Source organism: Serinus canaria, chromosome 15 (genome assembly GCF_022539315.1).
Source record: "Serinus canaria isolate serCan28SL12 chromosome 15, serCan2020, whole genome shotgun sequence".
Lineage (NCBI taxonomy): Eukaryota > Metazoa > Chordata > Aves > Passeriformes > Fringillidae > Serinus > Serinus canaria.
Genome location: NC_066329.1, coordinates 4,289,972 through 4,309,679, shown reverse-complemented (window position 1 = coordinate 4,309,679; position 19,708 = coordinate 4,289,972). Strand labels below are relative to the sequence as shown.

General features: G+C 48.1%; 1 protein-coding gene across 4 annotated transcripts in view; it reads right to left on the bottom strand.

Annotated features, from left to right (window-relative positions):
• Positions 1 to 19,708, bottom strand: part of TPCN1 (two pore segment channel 1) — a 42,545-nt gene that overhangs the window by 12,054 nt on the left and 10,783 nt on the right. For 2 of the 4 annotated variants that reach the window (XM_018916517.3, XM_018916516.3), the window contains exons 3-15: positions 12,792 to 12,916; positions 10,178 to 10,354; positions 9,232 to 9,345; positions 8,263 to 8,393; positions 7,009 to 7,097; positions 6,383 to 6,417; positions 5,772 to 5,830; positions 4,947 to 5,046; positions 3,943 to 4,059; positions 2,957 to 3,081; positions 1,352 to 1,400; positions 1,090 to 1,153; positions 275 to 319 (exon numbers count right to left, since the gene is read on the bottom strand). In XM_018916517.3, coding sequence (XP_018772062.2) covers positions 275 to 319; positions 1,090 to 1,153; positions 1,352 to 1,400; positions 2,957 to 3,081; positions 3,943 to 4,059; positions 4,947 to 5,046; positions 5,772 to 5,830; positions 6,383 to 6,417; positions 7,009 to 7,097; positions 8,263 to 8,393; positions 9,232 to 9,345; positions 10,178 to 10,354; positions 12,792 to 12,916 — 1,230 coding nt within the window. Of the gene's footprint in view, positions 1 to 274; positions 320 to 1,089; positions 1,154 to 1,351; positions 1,401 to 2,956; positions 3,082 to 3,942; positions 4,060 to 4,946; positions 5,047 to 5,771; positions 5,831 to 6,382; positions 6,418 to 7,008; positions 7,098 to 8,262; positions 8,394 to 9,231; positions 9,346 to 10,177; positions 10,355 to 12,791; positions 12,917 to 15,560; positions 15,858 to 16,242; positions 16,308 to 19,708 lie in introns of those variants that run through there. The other 2 variants (XM_050980397.1, XM_009092315.4) reach the window with 2 other exon arrangements.

Sequence of the window (19,708 nt, the reverse complement as noted above, 5' to 3'; positions counted from 1 at the left end):
TTTCCCAGAAAGAGTGATAAAGTTCTGGAATGGCTGCCCAGGGAGGTGGTGGGGTCCCCGTCCCTGGGTGTGTTTAACAAAGCCTGGGTGTGGCACTGGGTGCCGGAATTCAGTTGAGATGTTTGGGCTGGGTTGGACTTGATCCTGAAGGTCTCTTCCAGCCTGGTCATTCTGGGAATTCTGTGAAAGTTCCTCCAAACTCCTTGGAGGGCTGGCAGAGCCAGCACACCAGAGCCACACAAGCAAGGGAGCCAAGCAGACTATTCCTACTCACACATGGTGTACTGGAACACACGGGACTTCACCAGGATGTTGATGCCTGTGTGGAGGAAAGGATGACAAAACAAACCATGGTTTACACCATCCTCCACACCACAGATCCCTCTGTCTTCTCCCTAGAGACATTTTCCATAGAAGCTAAACAGATCAGCAGATCTGATTAACTTCCACTTTTTGGGAACAAGTTTAAATATCCTTTAGAATTTTAGCAGCAATGAGGTCATTATCCTCAGCCCCCAAGATGCCCTGTTTGGTCTCTATGTGCTAATTCTGGGGTAATTTACAGAGGTAAATGCTCTGTGTCTGGAACAAGGAGGGTTGGGAGCATCAGCAGAGCTCTGAGGGCTCCTGTGGCAGCTGTATTTGGATCAGAGGGTGCCAGCTCTTCCCCAGGAGCACACACCACCTCAGAAGAGCTGCAGGTTCTTAATTCTGAATGGTGACATCCAGTCAGGGAACTTGGGCCACAGGAGGTAAATTGGCAAGATATGACTCTGATGGGGGTTTCAGGCCTCTCTTGTCCCTTCCCAAACTGCTGTCCTTGAGCTGAATGGGACCAGGCAGCCTAACAGCTTTTGTGACAACCCAAATCCCACTCCACAGGAATATTTACAGGACAGAAATCCTCCCTGGAGGCTCTGAATCCAAGTCTCTGGCCTCAGAGGCTGTGGATACACATGGAGCTGGTTAGAAGGCCTCCCCTCAGGTGTTTGCCAGGGACACAAGAGAAAGCTCCTTCAGAGTGTCCTGTCTTTGTAAAGAATGCTCTTCCTGCCAGCTGAGCCCATGCTACCATGAAGAGTGAGTTACCTTTGAAAATAAGGAAGGCAGTCCGTGGCAGGTCATCGAACCAGTGCTCGCGGTTCCGCTTGGCCTGGAGGCACAACAGCCCCGGTCAGCAGCAGCCAGAGCCACATCCATGAAAAAAAAAAGGGCAGGGATGGAGACCTACCCTACCCCCATCACTGCTTCTCTTAGATTGCCTTTGTTTCTCACCCAGCTCCTCTCTAACCACTCCTTTTCTCTCCCTCCCACACACGGTTTCCTCTCTCTCCACCCGACAAACTCTTACCTTCCATTTTAAGCCAACAACTTCATAGAAATTGTAAAAATCCTTCAGACTGCAAAACAGAAAGAAACATCTGATCAGAGCCTTGAGGGTGAGCAGATCCTTAATTGTCCCTGTCAGACATCAGCAGTGGAGAGTCCCTGGAAGTCATTAACTCCTCATCAGAAGTGCAGGCACAGCTGAAGGACTCAGCAGTGACCTCTTCCCAGCCTGGCCAAAGGTTCCTGATTGACAACAGCCAGAATCTCCTCTCTGTAATGCTTCAGCCCTCAAGGGAAGCTCTGACTCTGCTGAACTCCAGTGAGAAGAAAGACCTGAGGCTTAGATGCCAACTCCAAGGGATGGAGATTGCACTGCTCTTCATGAAGAAGTCTTGGACTGGCTTAATTACTTGGACAGTCCTTTTCTAACATCTTTGCACATTTTCTTTTCAAGGCAAAATGAAGTTTGAAAAAGGACATGAAAGCAAAGAAACTCACAGAACATGAGTGCCTGTCTAGGTGCCCGGGGTCAGGCCTGTAACAGCTTTTATGTGTCTGGAAGTGAGGATGCTGAACTTCTCAGACTCTTACTGGGGACATTGGTGCCTAAATTTCACAACTCAGTCTTTCTCACTGTGCATTTTCAATATTTCTCTGTGGCACTTGACTTCAAGGAGAAGCACCAGTTTCATAGGAGAGTCACTTGGAACCTGCCTGAGGCCAGAACAAAGGAAAGGGAAGAGAAGGTCTCCTGCTCTAATTCCCTCTACTCCCTTGCTGGCTGGAGTTAGCTGCACCCACCCCCCACCAGAATGGCAATTCTCTGCCTCATAACACAGAGGATGGCAGCCCTGAAAGCACCAGCAGAACCAAATTTTAATTAACAAAACCCTGGGGGGGACAGCCAGCTGCTGGAAAAGAGTAAAAACTTGTTAAGCTGCAGGCTGTGCTGAGTGAGGAAATGCTCCAGGCAGGCTCCAGTGCTGCTCCCTAGCTCCTGCCTCTGCTCTGCCAGGGGACAGGGAGGCAGCTCCTGCCTGGGAGTGCCAGCAGTGCTGTATCCACAAGAGGGCACGCAGGAACTCCAACACCTCAGCTCTCAGGGTACCCACCCCTCCCAGCTCCCTGCTTCCCAGAAAAAGCCTTCATCCAGCCACCCTCTCCAAAGCACAGCCCAGCTGCAGGCAGTGCAGCAAGCTCTGGGTGCAGCAGGGTGCTGGTGTTTGAGCGTCCCCAGGATGAGGGAAGAGATGAGAATCTTGACTCCCTGTTTCAGAAGGCTGATTTATTATTTATTATATATATATTATATTAAAGAATGCTATACTGAAACTATACTAAAGAAAGAGAAAGGAGACATCAGAAGGTAGCAAAGAATGATAATTAAATCTCAAAACAGACCAGAGCCTCGAGGTAGCTGGACCATGATTGGTCATCAAGTAGAAACAATCCTCATGAGACCAATCAAAGATGCATCTGTTGATAAACCATCTCCAGAGCACATTCCACAGCAGCAGATAGTTATTGTTTACACTTCTTTTCTGAGGATTCTCAGCTTCTCAGGAGAAAAATCCTAGTGAAAGGATTCTCATAAAATGTCAGTGACCCAGCAGCAGGACCATCCTACCTGACTAAAGGAGTATTGCTCTGGTTCAGTGCTTTGAAGGTGAGATATCTCTCCCTGGCACACATCCGAGGCTTGTAGAACCGCAGCAGCCCTTCAAAGTGCTTGAAGGAAATTCCAGATGGCCTCTGGCAACACAGGAATGCTGTCAGAAGCAGCAGCAGCAGGCAGGGACGAACAGAGCTTTTAATTCTCACTCTGGATTTGTTTTAAGCAGGATTTCATTCATTATAACTGGGCCCCCCTAAGTACCCTGAGCTATTACTTTAACACACCAAGCTCATCCCAGGGCACAGAGATCAGAAAGCCTTTCTGGCAATGGGTCCCTCCAGCAAATGCAGAACTGTTCCCTACTGCCCCATCACCTGAAAATTGTCCAACCAGACACCCCAAGCAGAGTTCAACCCCTCTTCTTGGGAAATGAGCAGGCAGCCTAACAGATCCCATCATGGCACTTTTTAAAGACCATCAGCTATGTGCACTAAACATGAACTAATCTACTAGAAGTGGGTTAGTTATTTTTGGGTCTTATTTCTCTTGCTGCTCCAACAAGTTAAGCAAGAACTCAACCTTCTCCCCACAGTGCCTGTCTCTGTTAAAAGCTGTTTGTAGGTGAATTCCTTCTGCTTCTGCACTGCTCACTTGTGCAGGACCTAGAAAATGGATTATATTTTCAATTGTATGACCCATCCCTCCTCTCAGTAGTGATGCCTGGTAAGCCAAACAAGTCCTCAAATGACCCAGACTGATTCAGAGAGAAATCAATGATCACATGCACTCCAGAACAAACCTCCCTCATTTTACCAAGCCATAACCTCACGCAGGGCTGAAATTCAGAGCACTCTGCTTTTTCTCCACTAACAGAGGTGAACACGAATGAAAAACCACCAGCCCATGGTGAGCCTGATCACAAAGCACAGAGATAAAAGCCCTTTTTTTGGAGGTGCTGTTTCAGCAGCCAGCCCAGGGTGCTGCTGGCACAGCTGTACCTGTTTGGTGACCAGCAGCCGGTACGCGTGCTGGATGGCCGTGCGCTTGTGCAGCAGCAGGGACTTGAACTTCCTCTTCTCAATGTCATTGAAAGTGTCAAACACAACAGCCAGAAGCTGAGAAGACAGGAAAAAAAATTTAAAAGTGCTGTTTTGACCTTTATACTCTGCAGGGTTTAAGGGAAGCAAGGAGAGGCACAGCAGATGCTGATGGAGTCGGTGAGGTCCCGCTGGCACTACGGATCCCACAAAGGGATCCCCAAGCTCTGATCCACGTTTTGGAGGAGGTCCAGATGTTTCTGGCCCCTCAACACTTGCTAGTGGGTTTTAAAAGCTACACAAGTGCCAGCAGAAAACCATATTATTAAAATGCCCTGATCTATCTCTGGAAAGCAGGGTTTGAGGGCTGCTGTCTGGATCCACCCTTCCTGGGAGCTTTGGCTAACACATAGCAAAGCTAACCCTCCATCTGGGGAGGCACTGAAATCCAACCACAAGCATCAAATCCCTCACCCTGGGCAGCAGAATTTCTCAGCTCCCTTGGCAAGGCCTTTCCCAGCACTCACATCCTCCCCTGGGCAGCTGTGCTCTCACTCTGCAGTGATCAGCACTGCAGTCCTGCCATCCTGAGTAATTCCATCCCCTTCAAACTGATTTACAAAGTATTTTGGGCAAGTCCAGATAATAAAATGCCACTTTATGATAAATAATTAAGACAGAGAAGGATAATAAATTTCATGCAACCGAGTATGTCACTCCAAGCACGATATTAATGGGAGAGTAGTTGAAAGATGCTCATATAATTTGGTTTTCTGTGATTTAGTTCAATTCCTCATGGTTAGACATTAAGAGAGCTCTGTCTGTAGCCAAGCTGCCACTTCTAGAAGTATTCTGCCAAAGGGTCTGAGATGATGGCAGAGCAGTTCTGGGAAAGGGGAAGACTCTGCTGAGCAATGAGCTCCAAAAGCAGCAGAGGGAAGGGAAGTGCTCCCCTGGGGACTCACCAGGTTCATGATGAAGTAGAGCTCGATGGAGAGGTACACGATGAAGAAGACACAGGACCAGGGGTTGCGGGCGTAGGACGGCATCATCACATCAGGGAAACTGCATCCCAAAGGACACAAGGGTAAACCCCAAAACCCTCAAGGAACACTGCACAGGCAACAGGCACAGGGAGGGGAGGGGGCTGTGTGTATGAATCACATCTAAAGATCTGCACATTTGTACAGAACTCGTGGAATAAAAATAAACGTGGCAAGTGCGTTTCTCACACAGCCCAAACACCCAAAGGGATTTGTGGTGTGGTTAACGGCTTTGGTACTCAACAACAGCAGTACAGCCCGGGGGCAGGTGTTACCACCTCAGATTTCTTCCTTCCTTTGCTAATTTCCTAATCCCCAGGGCTCTCCCTGACAGCAGATCAATATTTACTCACTGCTGTTATCCCAATTTCCTAGCAGACAGGTGAAGAGCAGCACAGGAATGGGGAGTTACTTCTCAACAGTGAGCTGTTGGCTGACAAAGGAGCACAAACACACATTCTCCCTTCTTGGACCAAGGCCTAACAAAGCTGTTTCCCCCTTACTGCCCTCACAGTGATGAAGACATCCGAGTCCTTAGAGATAACTCTGCAGCTGAGGTCACAATGTCCTAAAGTAAAATGGAATAGCAGCTCTTCCCCTGCAGGCTGACCCTGGACATCTCTCTCTCTCAGGCAGAGGAAAGGGCTCACACATTTGGAGACAGAGCTTTTCTGCAGATAAACTCTTGGCTCTGCCAGACTCCTTTGGGACAAAGGGAAAGACTGAGACAGAAGGGCATGAACTTACTTTGAAGTGGTCAAAAGCACAAAGAGATTCACCAGGCTGTTCTCTAAGGTATTGAAGTACTGAAAGAAAAAAAATCCCATGACAAAATGCAAGCAGGAACTCACAGGGACATTTTGTTCAAAGAAACAACCAGTCCCCCCACCCCTTTGGATTCAGGCACTCCCACAATTCCCTGATGCCTTCCCTAGGGAAAAGTGCTTCAGTACTTTTAAAGTTCCCTGAGAAATGGTGTGTGAAGGGTTAAGCCAAAAGCACATTTTATAAGGACTTTTTCCCAGGCAGACACAGCCTGGGCAGCAGCAGGAACCAGTGGCTGCTGGACTCTGACCACAGCAGTGGAAGTGGCTGAGCTTTGCTCAGACACCTCCTCCCCTGGGGACAGTGGCAGGTGGCTCTTCTGGCTGAATGAAGGCACCAAGAACAAGGAACAACTCTGAGAATGTTCCCTTTGGGACATTCTGCCTTGGAGGAAGTTCCTTCCACAGTCTTCCTCCCCACAGAGGGTAAAGCAGGGTGACAGTGCCAGGAGCAGCCAGTGTTTGGTCTCACATGGAATAAACTATGACTGCACTGTAAGGTTGAATTCTTAATAAAAAAATCAAGATACTCACTGGATCCGAGTGGTTAGGGGAAAACAAGTAAAAACCTAAAGAGGCAACAGAGAAAACAGAGGAGGAGAGAAAGGAGAAAGAACAAACCAACATAAAGTCAGTTCAATGTCGAGCAGTGGAGCAGCTCCCAAAGGAGCTGCTCTAACAGCACTAACAGCAAATCCTCTCTGACACCCTGAGGATGGGAGTCTCTGGAAGACTTTCCCCACAGAGATTTGCTAATAGATGTCATTGGCATTTCACTGCTCTTTTTGGAAAACAAACTTTCTGGGGATGGTTTGGGCTGTAGCAGGTACAATCCAGACACATGCATTTGTGGGGATGCAGATTAAAGTGTTAACACTGAGGAAGAGCTGGTGGGAGCAGAGCTTGAAAACACACACCACTGACTGTGCTCTGGAAGAGGTTAAAAGGACTTTTGTCTCAAAATTAAATACTCAGCCTTCAGATTTTTTGGATGTTTTAACTCTGCCTTCCAGATGACTGCAGATGAAATGGGATAAATGGAAGATCCTGGCAACACTTTGGATCTGATCAGATTTATATTCATCCAGGCTGCTCATGTTGCTTTTGGACCATCACTGGTTAAGAGCATCATCACTTCTCCACCCATAAATACAACTCACCCAGAATAGCAAAAATCACCATGAAGAAAAGCAGGAGGAGAAGGATGTCAATAAATGGTGGGAGGGACTGGAAGATCTGTCGCAGATTTCTGAAAAATAAGAGAAAACATTAATAAATTAAAATTTGCACATTTACTCCTCCAGGTTGTCAGGGGAAAGAAAAAAAACCACCACCACCACCACCCCACACTTGAGGGCTTTCTTCCCACTCCCTCCAAGGAATAAAAGTAGAAAGCTTGCTAAATTAGGATCATTTCCAAGCTACCCATCTGTCCTTTGCAGTCAGCTCTCAGGTACTGCAAACAACACTAATGTCATGTTGTCAACTCTCCTTCTGCAGACTAAAGACCAGCCCTGATTCACTGTGCAGTTTCCAGGCAAGCCCAGGAGCTGAGCCAGTGCAGCCACACCCTGTGCTGGTCTCTCTGAGGTGGTTTATACACCCAAGCCCTGTGCACCATCAGAATATCCACACTTAGCTCACAGTGGAACCATCTCCAACACAAATGCCACTGAAAGACACTGACTCTCCTGGGATGCTTGCAGGATTTTGTTGGAATGCATGAAATAGAAGCCTCTCTGTGTCCCTCAGAGAGAGAAAGGAATGCAGGGATTAAATTGGAGCCTTTAGAGAAAATGAAATATATTAAGCCACACAGACATGAAGTAAAAGTGTAAGCTTTAGTTTTAAGAAAGCAGAACTATATCTTAAATGCCTTAAGAAACTGTGTTAGTTAGTAAAAAGCCCTAAAGCCTAGTTTAAAGTGTTACCTTTCACAAAATTAATTTAGTGCCAGACATAATGAAAGCAGCAAAGCATTGCTTGCATTTCTGGATAGAACAGACAGAACTATTTGCATGAACAGACAGAAGTACATGTGTAGATTTTGGGGAAGAACTGACACTACTTTCACACATTAGAATCAAGCTCAGATAGGAAGAGGGTTTTACAATCCTGTTTTTAGCTGACTGGATGATTTATGAATAAAATCCCCCTGTACTGGGGTGCAAAGGGGAAGGAAAAAAAGAATTGTAGCTGCTAGCTGCTGCTGAGAACATCAGGACTCTTTGCAAGGAAGCTTTAGCACAGACTTCAATACTCTGAACTCTTCAAGACTGATGTATTCACGCAATAAACAACCTTACAGCAACTGCTCCTGCCTCTTTGAAGACCCCAGACCCACGCCCAACTCCAGGATCTGAGTGTTTTCCCTCCAGCCCAGCCCCAGGAGTGAGGGCAGAGCCCAGCATCACCTTCTGACAGCCCCGCAGTAGCGGCAGTCCACGAGGAAGATGCAGCGCAGGGCGCGGGTGATGCGCACGTGCGAGGTCTGGCGCACCAGCACCACGATGGCCTCGATGAACTGCACCAACAGCACACACGTCTGCAAGAAAGGGGGGATCAGAGGCAAAGCTCTGCCTCACCACCTGTTTATCTGCACATTTGAAGGGTGGGAGGTGTCCCTGAGTGTCGGAACCCAGGACATTCCTCTGGCTGCCCTGGAGGACTCGAGCCTCTGCCCGGGGGGCTCAGAGACCTTGGCACAGAGCCCAAGACCCCTGTGCCTTTGATCTTGACCCATGGAGCAAATTACCACCTTTATATGAAGAATTACATGTCAAGAGAGTTTGAGCAGAATAGCAGTTGGTTTGTCACAGGGTGAAAAAATAGATTTTTGACGTTTTTAGAACGGGGGCTCGGGGTCCCAAGATGTAGGAATTTGCACGTGCCTTGTCCTTTTTCCTTCTTCTTCTTAGCCTCCATGTTCTGGGTGATCCTGGCACTTTTGGATTGGTTTAGAGTAGAAGCTCAATGTCTAACATAGGTGATAGGTATTGGGAAGTTATGGTAAATAATGTACACGTAGTTCTTAGTATAAAAAGATAACACCACCCGGAGGGCGGTCAGTGTGCCTCTGTCTGACCTGCTGAACAGACCTCGGCAGCCCAGAGAAAGAATTTTATAGATAAGAAACAATAAACAACCTTGAGAATGACAGCAGAAGAGTTTTGACTCCTTCTTAGACTTATCACCATATCTCGGGGTCACTGTGACCAGCAGAGATTCTGAGACCTGAGAGTTGAGGGATCTCACATGAATCATCGGCAGCTGGGACACAGCGGCTACATCACCCTGCTGCAGGGCAGGCCAGTACTGCATCTGGCTCTTTGGTCCTTGGAGGTGCTAAAGGAGAAACCCTGACAATCAAGCAGACAACTCACCTTGACCATAGTCCTTTTGTGCCTGATAAAGGTTTGGAAGCCCAGCCACCTCATCTTCATGGAGAGCTCAAAGACAACCACGATTAACGCAAACAGCTCCAGGGTAGCGTGGACCTGCCACAGCACAGGGTTGGTGAGAACAGCAGCACAGCAGAGGCCACACTCCTGCCCCTCCTTTTCCAAGGAGCAGCTGGGTTTGACAGCAGTCTGAGCATTGTCTCGTGGCATGCAGGAAAGCCCCAAGCCACCCTTTTACAGCTAACATAGTGCTTTTCTAAATTTCTATATCTACTGCTTTGTGCTTTTATTAAAGCCTGTGCAATTTTCCTCTAAGCAGTACCAGGCCAGAAATTCCTGAAATCCATGTCCCTTCTGGGCTGGAGCAACACAGGAAAAAACTTACTGATACATTTGAAACTAAAGGCCAAGACATCAACAACTTGAGCAGAAACACTTTGAAAAAGAGATGGAGACTGTAATTTCTTTAGGGGAACACAGGAAGGAGAGTTTATATAGAGAAGGGTTTTTCCTTGAATTAGACATTCTGGATAATCACAGGGAAGGTCCTGATCTGTGTTCTAGGAACCAGTGGTGGTGCTGGGGTAATGGCACCAGCCCTGACAACAGCTTTGAAACCACCCCATCAAAGCCCACAGACTGCTGAGTTATCTCATGAAAAAGGAAAAACCCACCTATTTCTGTTACTAAATGAAGAACTGCACAAACTGATAACACAAATGAGTATCACTTTCATTGTGGCCTGCCTAGATCAGATGGAAAAAGGAAGTTTTGCTGTCTGGCCTATCTGCTGTCAACCATTTACAGAACAAACCAGGTGGATTTTTTTCCTCTTAGTGCCTCCTCCTTCCTCTCTGTTTGACCATCATTTTCCTCTTCCCCAGGCTGCAGAGCAAGCAGGCTTTGTCATTTAGGGCCAGGTACTCACAAAGATGCCCAGGCGGAGCATGGGGACGGCTGGGGCCTCGCACAGGGACAGCAGCAGCAGCAGCAGGGCCGTGCTCAGCTCCATCAGGTAGAAAAGGTGGTTGTGTGCAAAGAGGTAGGCAGCGAGTGCTTTGGCATTTTTGGGGTGAGTGAAGAACTTGTCGTTATTTTCTCCTTCCTAGGGCAGCAGGAATAAAGGAGGGAACAGCATTAGAGACTCTTGGGGCTATAAAAGAGTGAAGAATGCAGACTTTTATAGGGATTAGATACAATTCCCAACAGACTATTCCCATTTACAGCCTGTTGTTGATGTGTTTATTGAGAAATGGACTCTACACACACGGGACATCCCCTTCTGCTCATAACCACATTTCAGTAATGAAACTCTTTAACATCCACAAACTCCTGCTTCAGAAACCCCTGAGCCTTTTCACAATGAGGCAGAGAGCTGGGAGAGTTTATAAAGGCAGGCAAAGAAACTTCAGCCAACATCCCAACACAAACACAGCACTTCATTTGCTTGCAACTACTTCCACATGTTTACAGACTTATTTGATTAAACTTCTCCAGGACAGAACACAGAAACACCCAGATAAGCTCCAGGGCACCTGGCTGACAGTTGTTCCTCCTTATCTTGGCCTTGCAAAATGTCTGGAAGAAAACACTGGAGCACACACAGTGTTTTCTGCTCCACAAATGTAAGACAGACTCCATACAAAATTAACAAGTCTCTATGCTGATTTGTCATTCCCTCTTAACTAGCAGGCTTAATTAACATTAAAAGGTCAGATACTCCATCTTAACACTTTGCCTACAACTGATTTTCACACAGCTACATTGTGACTATTTTTACCCCTAGGATGAAACTTAGTTTGGGGAGATTTTAAAGGATTTTCATCAGAACCACCCAGCAGATTCTTCTCTTTCTCGAGTCAACAGTTTTGGCAAGGGAGCTTTTGTCACTCACAGGAAACTTGCTGCCCCTTGGGAACTGTCATAAGAGATCACTTTTCCCCAGCAGGGCCACACAGATGCACAAGAAGTGGTGAGGTTTTATTTAAATTAACATCTTCCCAGGCAGGCAATTACTGCAAGGACAGCCAAGCTATTACTATCAAAGCAGAATAGCTGTGATTGCAAATGGATAATGAGGTCAGGGAACTCTCCTTTAGGAAGGGAAGCATTCTCCAGACTCTCTCAGGAGAGGGTTCCCAATGTGTCTCACTGACTGCAGCTCACACTGGGTTTCAGAACAAACACTGCTGGGTCAGAGAGCTGGGCAGGAGCAGGACAGAGCCAGCCCTGCACAGAGCCCAGCTGAGATCAGCAGGGTCCTTCCCATCCACCCTGGCAGGACACACTTGTGGAATGACAAACAGCCTAAATCCTGCCTCTTGGGAGCCAAACAACTCCAAACGTGCCTGGACAGCAAAGCCCTCTTACCCAGACCCAACACTTGCCTGCAGCCATTGCTCACAAAACTCTCTTTAAGTGATTCTACCTCATTTCAAGGACAGGGTCACCGTGGCCATTGGTCAAGGCAGCAGCAATCACCCCCATGTGAAGGGCCAGGCCTGCTGTGCCCATTACCATCAGAGCTGCAGCAGCTCAATGACCCTTTGCAGAGCTGCTCCAATAATCAGGAGTTTAAACAAAAGCCTGGGATGGAGGCTGGAGCCACCCTGCCATTGTCAGGGCTGCTCCAGCTCACCACGGAGCTCAAGTGTTGCCAAGGTCCAGCCTACACTGTTTTAAAATATCTGAGAAGTGAGATTTCTCAGTCCTGTGGGGTCAGAGCATGAAGGAACAAATGGTTTCTGTCACCTTGCAGTGGCTTAAACAAAAACAAAAAAAAAAAACCAAACAAACAAACAAACAAAAAAAAAAACAGCTGGGTCCAAAGCACCTCAGAGCTTTGGAAGGAAGGAGGGACAGAAATGGAACCAGCAACCACTTCAGACTGGACAGCTTGGGGAGAAGCTCAGTTTTGGTGGCTAGATCCTCACACCAGATGTACAGCAACCTTAAAAAAGCAAACCCTTTGTTACAGTAAAGATGGTGTTTCTGGTAACTGAAGCATGGGTGGGATTTGATTCTTTGTTGTTTAAAATATTCTAAATTTCCCTCTTGGGCTGATCCTAACCCCAGCATCCTTTAATCCTGTAGAAATCATGATCTCTGCTTTCCCTTGTGCCTCACATGACCTGCAGGACGTGACTGACACTAACTGGGCCACCCCATGGCCTAGGCAGGACTGGGACCTGCACTTCCAGAACAGGAGATGTTCCCAGGAGAGCACTGACCATTCCCCCTGGAGCGACTGCAGAGATGAAATGCCAATCTGTGACCAGCTCAGAAACCTCCATGCCAAGGTGGCAGAACTGTGCACATGCTGAACCCCCAGCCAGCACAGCCCTTGGGGTAGGGTGGGGACTTAGTTGTTGGTTGTCCCAAATGCCTTCCAAAGCCCATCTGGAGGTGCCCCCAGCACCGCCCCACTCCCGAAGCAGAATCCTTGGCAATTTTCAGCCTCAGAAGAGAAGCTGTTTGTTTCCCATGGCCAAGAACCAGCATAGCTCCTGCAGAGCACTGTTCCCCCACCCAGCAGGGCTCACCTGGAGGTAGATGGCTGCCTCTTGGTAGTTCATCTCCCAGTTGTGGCGGGCAGAGCTCTGCTGGGCGCAGCACTCCCTGGCCGCGGGGCTGGAGGCATCACTGACAACGTCATAGCTGCCTCCATCTGCAGCAGAGAAACAGGGATCAGCCATCAGGGGAGCTGGGGTGCAGCAGGAGGCTCTGGGATCACAGACAGCCAGAGCAGCTGGGAAAGTGGCGGCTGCACGCTGACAAATTGACTCTTGGCAGGTAGGAGCTTTAAAGAGACGCTCAAACCCAGCACTTGCACATGGGGATGCTCCCAGAAGATCGTCAGTAGAGACAGCTTCCTACTCAGTACAGCAAGCAGCTCTCCTGGCTCAGGGCTGTGTGCTGTCATGCCTGAAGCTTGCTATCAGCATCACAATCTACAAGCAGGCAGGTAAGAGCCACCAGCCTCCCAGGATGGCCAGCCCAGTGAAGAGAAGAGCATTTGCTGAAGGAGCAGGAAGCTTTTGCACATGTCCTTGGAGCAGAGGCCACGGAAGGATGGACACACAGGGCACCAATGTGAGGAGAGAAGCTGTCAGTACTTTGAGCAGAAAGCCCCATTTCTCCCAGCACTTCAGAGCCACTAAATAACACATCAACACTCTGAGGTGCTGATAAGTACTGACACCCCTCTGATGCAAACAAACCGCAAGATGAATTTTCTGTTCACACTCCACACATTAATTCTGACATTTCTGAGTGCCTGTCCTTCTCACCAGCAAAGAACTACAGAACAATGCCATACTGAACGTGTGAACCAGATTTTGTAAATAGAGATTTTGTCTAAAAAACCCCAAAACAATTCAATTGCAAAAAAGCAACTCCCAAGCAGAGCTACACGTACACAGTGCCCTTCCCACAGGAGAGTTTTACAGGGCATGTATGTAAGCTCCAAAACAATTGCCATTTTTTGCATTCTGCAGCCTCAGTGCTATTCAGACAGATGAAAGCTAAGCAAGAAGACAATTACTGTACAAAAAGGGAATGTCACTTGGTTTCTTCTTCTGGGACCGGGGGTTTTATTTTACCTTTGACAAAGAATACTGAGCAGAGAAACCCCAGCAGTGAGACCTGCTTAGGGCCTGTGGTGGAGCTAGCCACACTCTCAGTTCTCCAGAGTTTCAAACATTTCCCACATCACATGGTTGTTCCTGCTCTCAGAAGAGACTTCCCTCCTCCAGTGCCTCATGTTCCCAAAGTGGGTACATGTAAAATTGAGCTTGCCAGCACAGCAGTGCTGATTTCCCCCTTTTTTTATGAGCACAGGAGCTGTGGTGTGGCAGCTCGTTCTCTGTGTGTTCAAAGTTGTTATCTGAGAGTGGGCAAAAAGCACCACGAGGTTCTCTTTCCCCTCTCATGACAGCCTGCTGAAGATTTGCTGTGACAAAATAATCCTGGATGAATTACTGATTCAGTCTCTCCAGAACACCCTCTGGAGTGGAGAGGGAGCCCATGCCAAAAACTCTGCACCCGCCAAGAGAAATAGCACCATGTGCTCCTGGCAAAGGCAGGGAGTGGGAAGAAATCAGAGCCCCTTCACCAGTGCACAGCCACAGCTGCCTCTTCCACCCCCAAATCAAATTAAGATAACATTTCTCTGGGGTTTGTGAAGACCTTCCAGATTGCACACTCAGGTTGCAGAGCATTCTGCAGCACGAAGCCTGTTTCTCTTCCTTGCTTCCCCCACACCCTTAAAATACCACTCAAAATCTGGACAAATGTTTGAATGAGGCCGGTTCCTCCCCCACACCCCTTGATTTAGCACAGCTCTTGAAAAAAAAAAAAAAACCTGAATGATGGAGTTTTTATTTATCCACGGAGCTGGAATGGCAGCCTTCTGGTTTGTCTGCTTTTTAACTAAGAGATGACAGCCATATGCAAAAATCAGAAGCGTTATATTGCAAGCTCTAAAAAGTTCTTAAATGTTATTATTTACAAAGCTTTTCCTGGGGATGTGTCTCAAAAAGACAGACTCCCTCAAACTGCAGCCTGAGAGCAAAACCTTTTCACATTTGATGCTTAACAGTTACAGGAGGAGCATATCTTAATCAGAACCTGGACTTTACACTACAGAACATACAAAATTTACGAGGATCAAAACACGCTGTGACCAAAACAGCAAAGGTTTGTAGCCCTAACCTAAACACCAACACGCTGGACCCTGCCCAAAGATGCCAACATCACCTTTAACCCTGACAAAGACGCCAATATCACCTTTAACCCTGAAGCAGCTCTCTTGCAAAAATTAACCTCTCTGGAAAGGATCAACACAAGGAAAAGACCCACCCCAGCAAAACCCAGGATGGGACCCCGCTCTGTGCTTCCCACAGGAGAGCTGTCCCAGCTCTGAGACCAAGGCTGCAAATACAAAACAGCACTCAGAGATGCAAATCAGAACCGAAAAACAGCTCTAGAAATCAAGATGCTTTCCTGCTGTCTAAACCAGGCACAGACAACAGAAAATGCACTCGAGTGTTCCGGTGGGGAGCTGCATTTTGTGGATCAGCACCTTCCCCATCAGGTACCAGAAGGTTGATCTAGCATCCCTGAGGCAACAGCATCATCTGGGTCATAAATAATAATAAAAATAATAATAAATTCGAAGAGCAGCCCTCTGACTGTGTGCTTGGCAGCCCTCCAGCGAGCTAATTTCCTCAGCTGCTCCCATGATAACAATGACACAGACTAATGCAAGCTCGGCTCCGCTCGTGCTGCACGACATCCCCGACGGCGTTTACCATCAGTATGGAGCTCAATGAGATAGGAGGATCTCTGCACGGGGCTCCCGGGATCCTCGAGGTAGATGGCAGGCAGCTCCCTCCACTGCATGGCAGCCCCTGGTGCCCGCAGCCCGCGGCTCCTGCCTCCCTTCTTTGCCAAAGCCGCTCCTCGGGGCAAAGCTCCGCACAAAAGATCCTGCTCTGCTGCCTGCAGAAGTGAGCGGCTTCTCCCCTCCCCTCTGAGGAAGGTGGCTCAGAGCTCAGTGAGATCCTTTCCCTGGGTGTTTCCCAGGGTGAGATTTGGGAAGGTTTGGTTGCAGGACGAGGAGCTGCCAGGCACAAGTGTGCTGGCGAAGCTGGGGATTCGTGTGCTGCGCTCTCGTGTTTTGGCATTTAGCACAACTTGCTCACGATGAGCTAACGGGAGAGGAGTGGAAGTGCTGAGCAGGCACAGCAAGGAATCTCCAGCACGAAAAAGAAAACAGATATTTGGTGAAGTTTGCAGCGCAAGGGGCACGCCAAAGGAAGAGAACTGAGCCGGTCACAGATGGCAAAGCTTCCTTCCTTACACTTGTGTAACTTATCCCAGGCGTTCCCTGAAAACACAGAGAGGCAGGGAGGGAGGGGAAAAAAGAAAAGAGGGGGGGAAAGACAAAAAGAAAAAAAAAAAAAGGAAAAGCAAAACCAGCTGGCTGCTTACACAAGGCATCCGGAACGAGACTGCCGGGACTCCAGCATTTCCATTCAGTGCAGCAGAGCATGCTCCTGTGTAAATAGTTTCCATATGTCATCATTACAATAAAAAACAAAAAAACAAGGAAGAAAGAGAAGGAGCATAAACTTTCCAGAGCCCAAACCTCTCCCTCTGCAAAACAAATTCCCTGCTTAGGGGAAGGAAAAACTCTCCATGGGCCCAGAGCAAACAAACTCCTCTCATTCGGAGGAGCTCATGCAGCCATGGGGGATCTCCAGGGCAGAGCTGAGAGGAGAATAAGGGACAGAAAACATCCACAGGAGGCTGGGATAAATCACCCTTCCCAGCCAGCTATTATACATCAAACTGAAGCCACTCTGGAATTCCACAGTTTTTGATGTCTGCACTTCTTCAAATAAATAGTAATTTTTTCAAAATTCCAACAAACGAGTAACCTCCTACAAACTCAGAGAGTTATAAACCAGCCCTACAGGGCAGCTCTTCCATTTGCCTTGGAGCTCCCCCAGCCTGGCTCTCATTAGCCAGTTTGCCAGATGTTCTGCCTGCCAGACAGCGCACACTTTTTATGGCCTTGCACTGAAACAGACTGAGATTCCCTTACTGGCTCACTGCCTGCCTCCAAAGCCTTCACTGGACTTCCCAGGGCTTTCTCCTAAATGCTTGAGGATGGTTTGGATGATAACTTTCCATCCTGCCCAGATATTGCTATTTTAGCAAGTACATCTGTGATGACAGAACACTGCAGAACTTATGAAGGCAGAAGTGACTTAAATCAGCAAAAAATATCCTTATTCTGTCATTCATACTGTTCATGCATCACGTGTGGAGTCAGTGTAAGATGCAATATGCAAGTTGCTCCAGTGAGTTCCATGTGTGAGTAATGTTTCTCTTGACAGGCAAAAAAAGAAAGGACACACAGCTTTGGAGAGGGGACACATCTTCATTCACGTGGCCTTGCAAGGTCCCTGATCCACCAAAAGAGGGAAGAGGAAGGAAGGCATCACTTCCTGCATGGGGGAAAGGTCAGACTGTCCAGGCAAATGGTCTGGGCAGTTCCAGTCACCAGTGTGTTCAAGGCTGGATGGAGCTTGGAGCAACCTGCTCTCCAAAAATGTGTCTGTTCCTTCCAACCCAAAGCATCCCATGATTTTACCATTCTACCATTCAGCTGGAGTCATTTTTTTCAGGCTTTGCATTCCTCATCTGCCATAATCCCCTCTATTTCTCACACCCTCCATCTTCACTGGATCTGTAATTCCCAAACTCAGTCACAGAGCCCAACCAGGCATCCCACAGCACTGAACATGAGCCCATGGAAGATGGCAGATCCCAGCAGGATCAAAGGTTCTCTTGGTGCTCCTGGATCTCCTGAGCTCACACCCAAGACCTGTCCCAGTGCAGGAGCCCACTGCTGGCTGAGGTTTCTGGCTCTCTCAGCCACACTGCTCCCTGAGGCTGTGGTGAGGATGCACAAGAAGAAGGACAGCGTTCCAGAAGCACTCCTCTCTCCTGGAAAGCTCTCATCAGCTGAACACTCACTACAGAAGGTGCAAATCCATAAAAAAACACAGAAACAAGGTAGATGCCTACCCTTCCCAACACAATCTGTGCAGGCATCTTCAGTCCCAAAGCCAAGATTTTAGTCAAGTATTGGAGTTGTCCCAGCACCAGTGATGGCATTTTCCCTCCCAAGGGCTCACAGGCCATGCAGCTTCACCTCCAGAGGATTAATCTTCCCTCCCTCCTCCAAGGAGGCTGACAAGAAACTGCTCCTCCCAAGCCCAACACACATGGGCTTGGCTCTTCAAGGCCAGGCTCACCTACCCTGGAGGAAAAAAAGCTGGGAGCTGCCTGGAAAGCACAGCTGATCTGGCACTTGGCCACACATCTCAGAGGTGAGACAGACAGACAGACAGACAGGGAAATCTCTGCCTTTGCTGCCTGACTGCCAGGTCAGCACCATGCCAAAGGGAGCATCGCAGGACTGGTCCCTGCTGCCCAAAACATCTCAGTGCCTGTCCTGGTTCAGGGGACATTGTGGGAAGGAAGAGAACAGCCATGGGGAAGTCTAAACAATTTGCTGTCAGATTGTTGCCTAGGAAGAAAGGGCATCTCCAGCAGAGAGCAGTGCCAAGCCCTTCTGCTACAGGAGAAATAATCTACTTCGGAATATTTCGAGCCAGCATAACTGAGTCATGCTCTTCCTTGGAGACAACAGCACAGCAGAAACATATGCAAAGGCCTCGGGGCTCTTTGTCTTACTGTATTCTCACAGCACTCACTTGCTGTGAAGCTCAACAAATAAAGTCACTTCAGCTTCCTATTTAACACGGGAAAGTTTTTTTAAAAGATACGGATGTTGCCACTTCCTGTGAGCGGTAAAAGGCGACTCCAGCGACGTCCTCGCCGTGACTCGAGGATGCAGCAACACGAGCTCACATCCTGCCTCCTTCACCACAGGGAGCTGAATCCTCGTGAAGGAGGAGCAGATGTCCCTCAGCATGGTAAGTCACATTTTCTATATCATTGCCTCTTCTCAGCCGTGCTCCTTCCATGGCAGACAGCTGATGGGCAGCGCTGTTTAATTAGGGGAGCGCTGCATCCTCGCTAACATCTGCACTGCACACATGGAAAACCCCCTGGGCACAAAGGAGCACCATGCCAGAAGAGCTAAAGCATGGTAGGGAATGGTTTGGCCCCAGCAGAAAGCCTGGCTCCATCCAGGGAGCTCTGGTGAACAGCCAGTTAACCCTTTGCTCTGCAGCTCAGGAGAAGGGCCGGGATCATTCACTTGGATGTTGACTTCCTGCACCACCCTCCTGGGGACAGAGATATTTGTAAGGAAGAGTAAAAAAAATTAAATTAAAGACTTCCAGGAAAATGAGGATGAAGCTAATTTTCCCCATGTACAGCAGCCAAACTCTGTTGGTTGGAGATCCTCATCTGTGCAGTTCCTTGTCTCCCCAGGACACCTGCTCTCCTCTGATCTCATCCCTGAGTCACTCCAGCTTTTTTTTCCCCTTGAAATATGATGTGGGAAGTTTTGGCCAGGAACTGGACAACTTTCACTCTTGAATACATAGCAGTAAGAGGCAGAGGGGCAGATCCCTCCTTTTTGGGATGCCTGGAATCCATAATTAGGTTAGCAAGACTTCAGCAGCTGAAGATGAACTGACAGATGCAGACCACCCCCATCTAAGCCCTGTTCCACAAAGCTGCCTCCTGACAGATGTGGGATTAAATCCTCCTGCATCTGAGAGTCCATGAAATATCCCAGGGAGAGCTGGAAGCAGGCACTCCTTCAAAATACAACTGTGGAACACAGGAGTTCCTGCCTTAGCAGAGCTGCCAAGTCCAATCCAAAGCATTTTTACTCAGTAAAAGTCCCACAGAATGAAAGGTTGCATTAGGAAGCTATAATTAAGAACCTCACTTGTGTCAAGCCAAATTG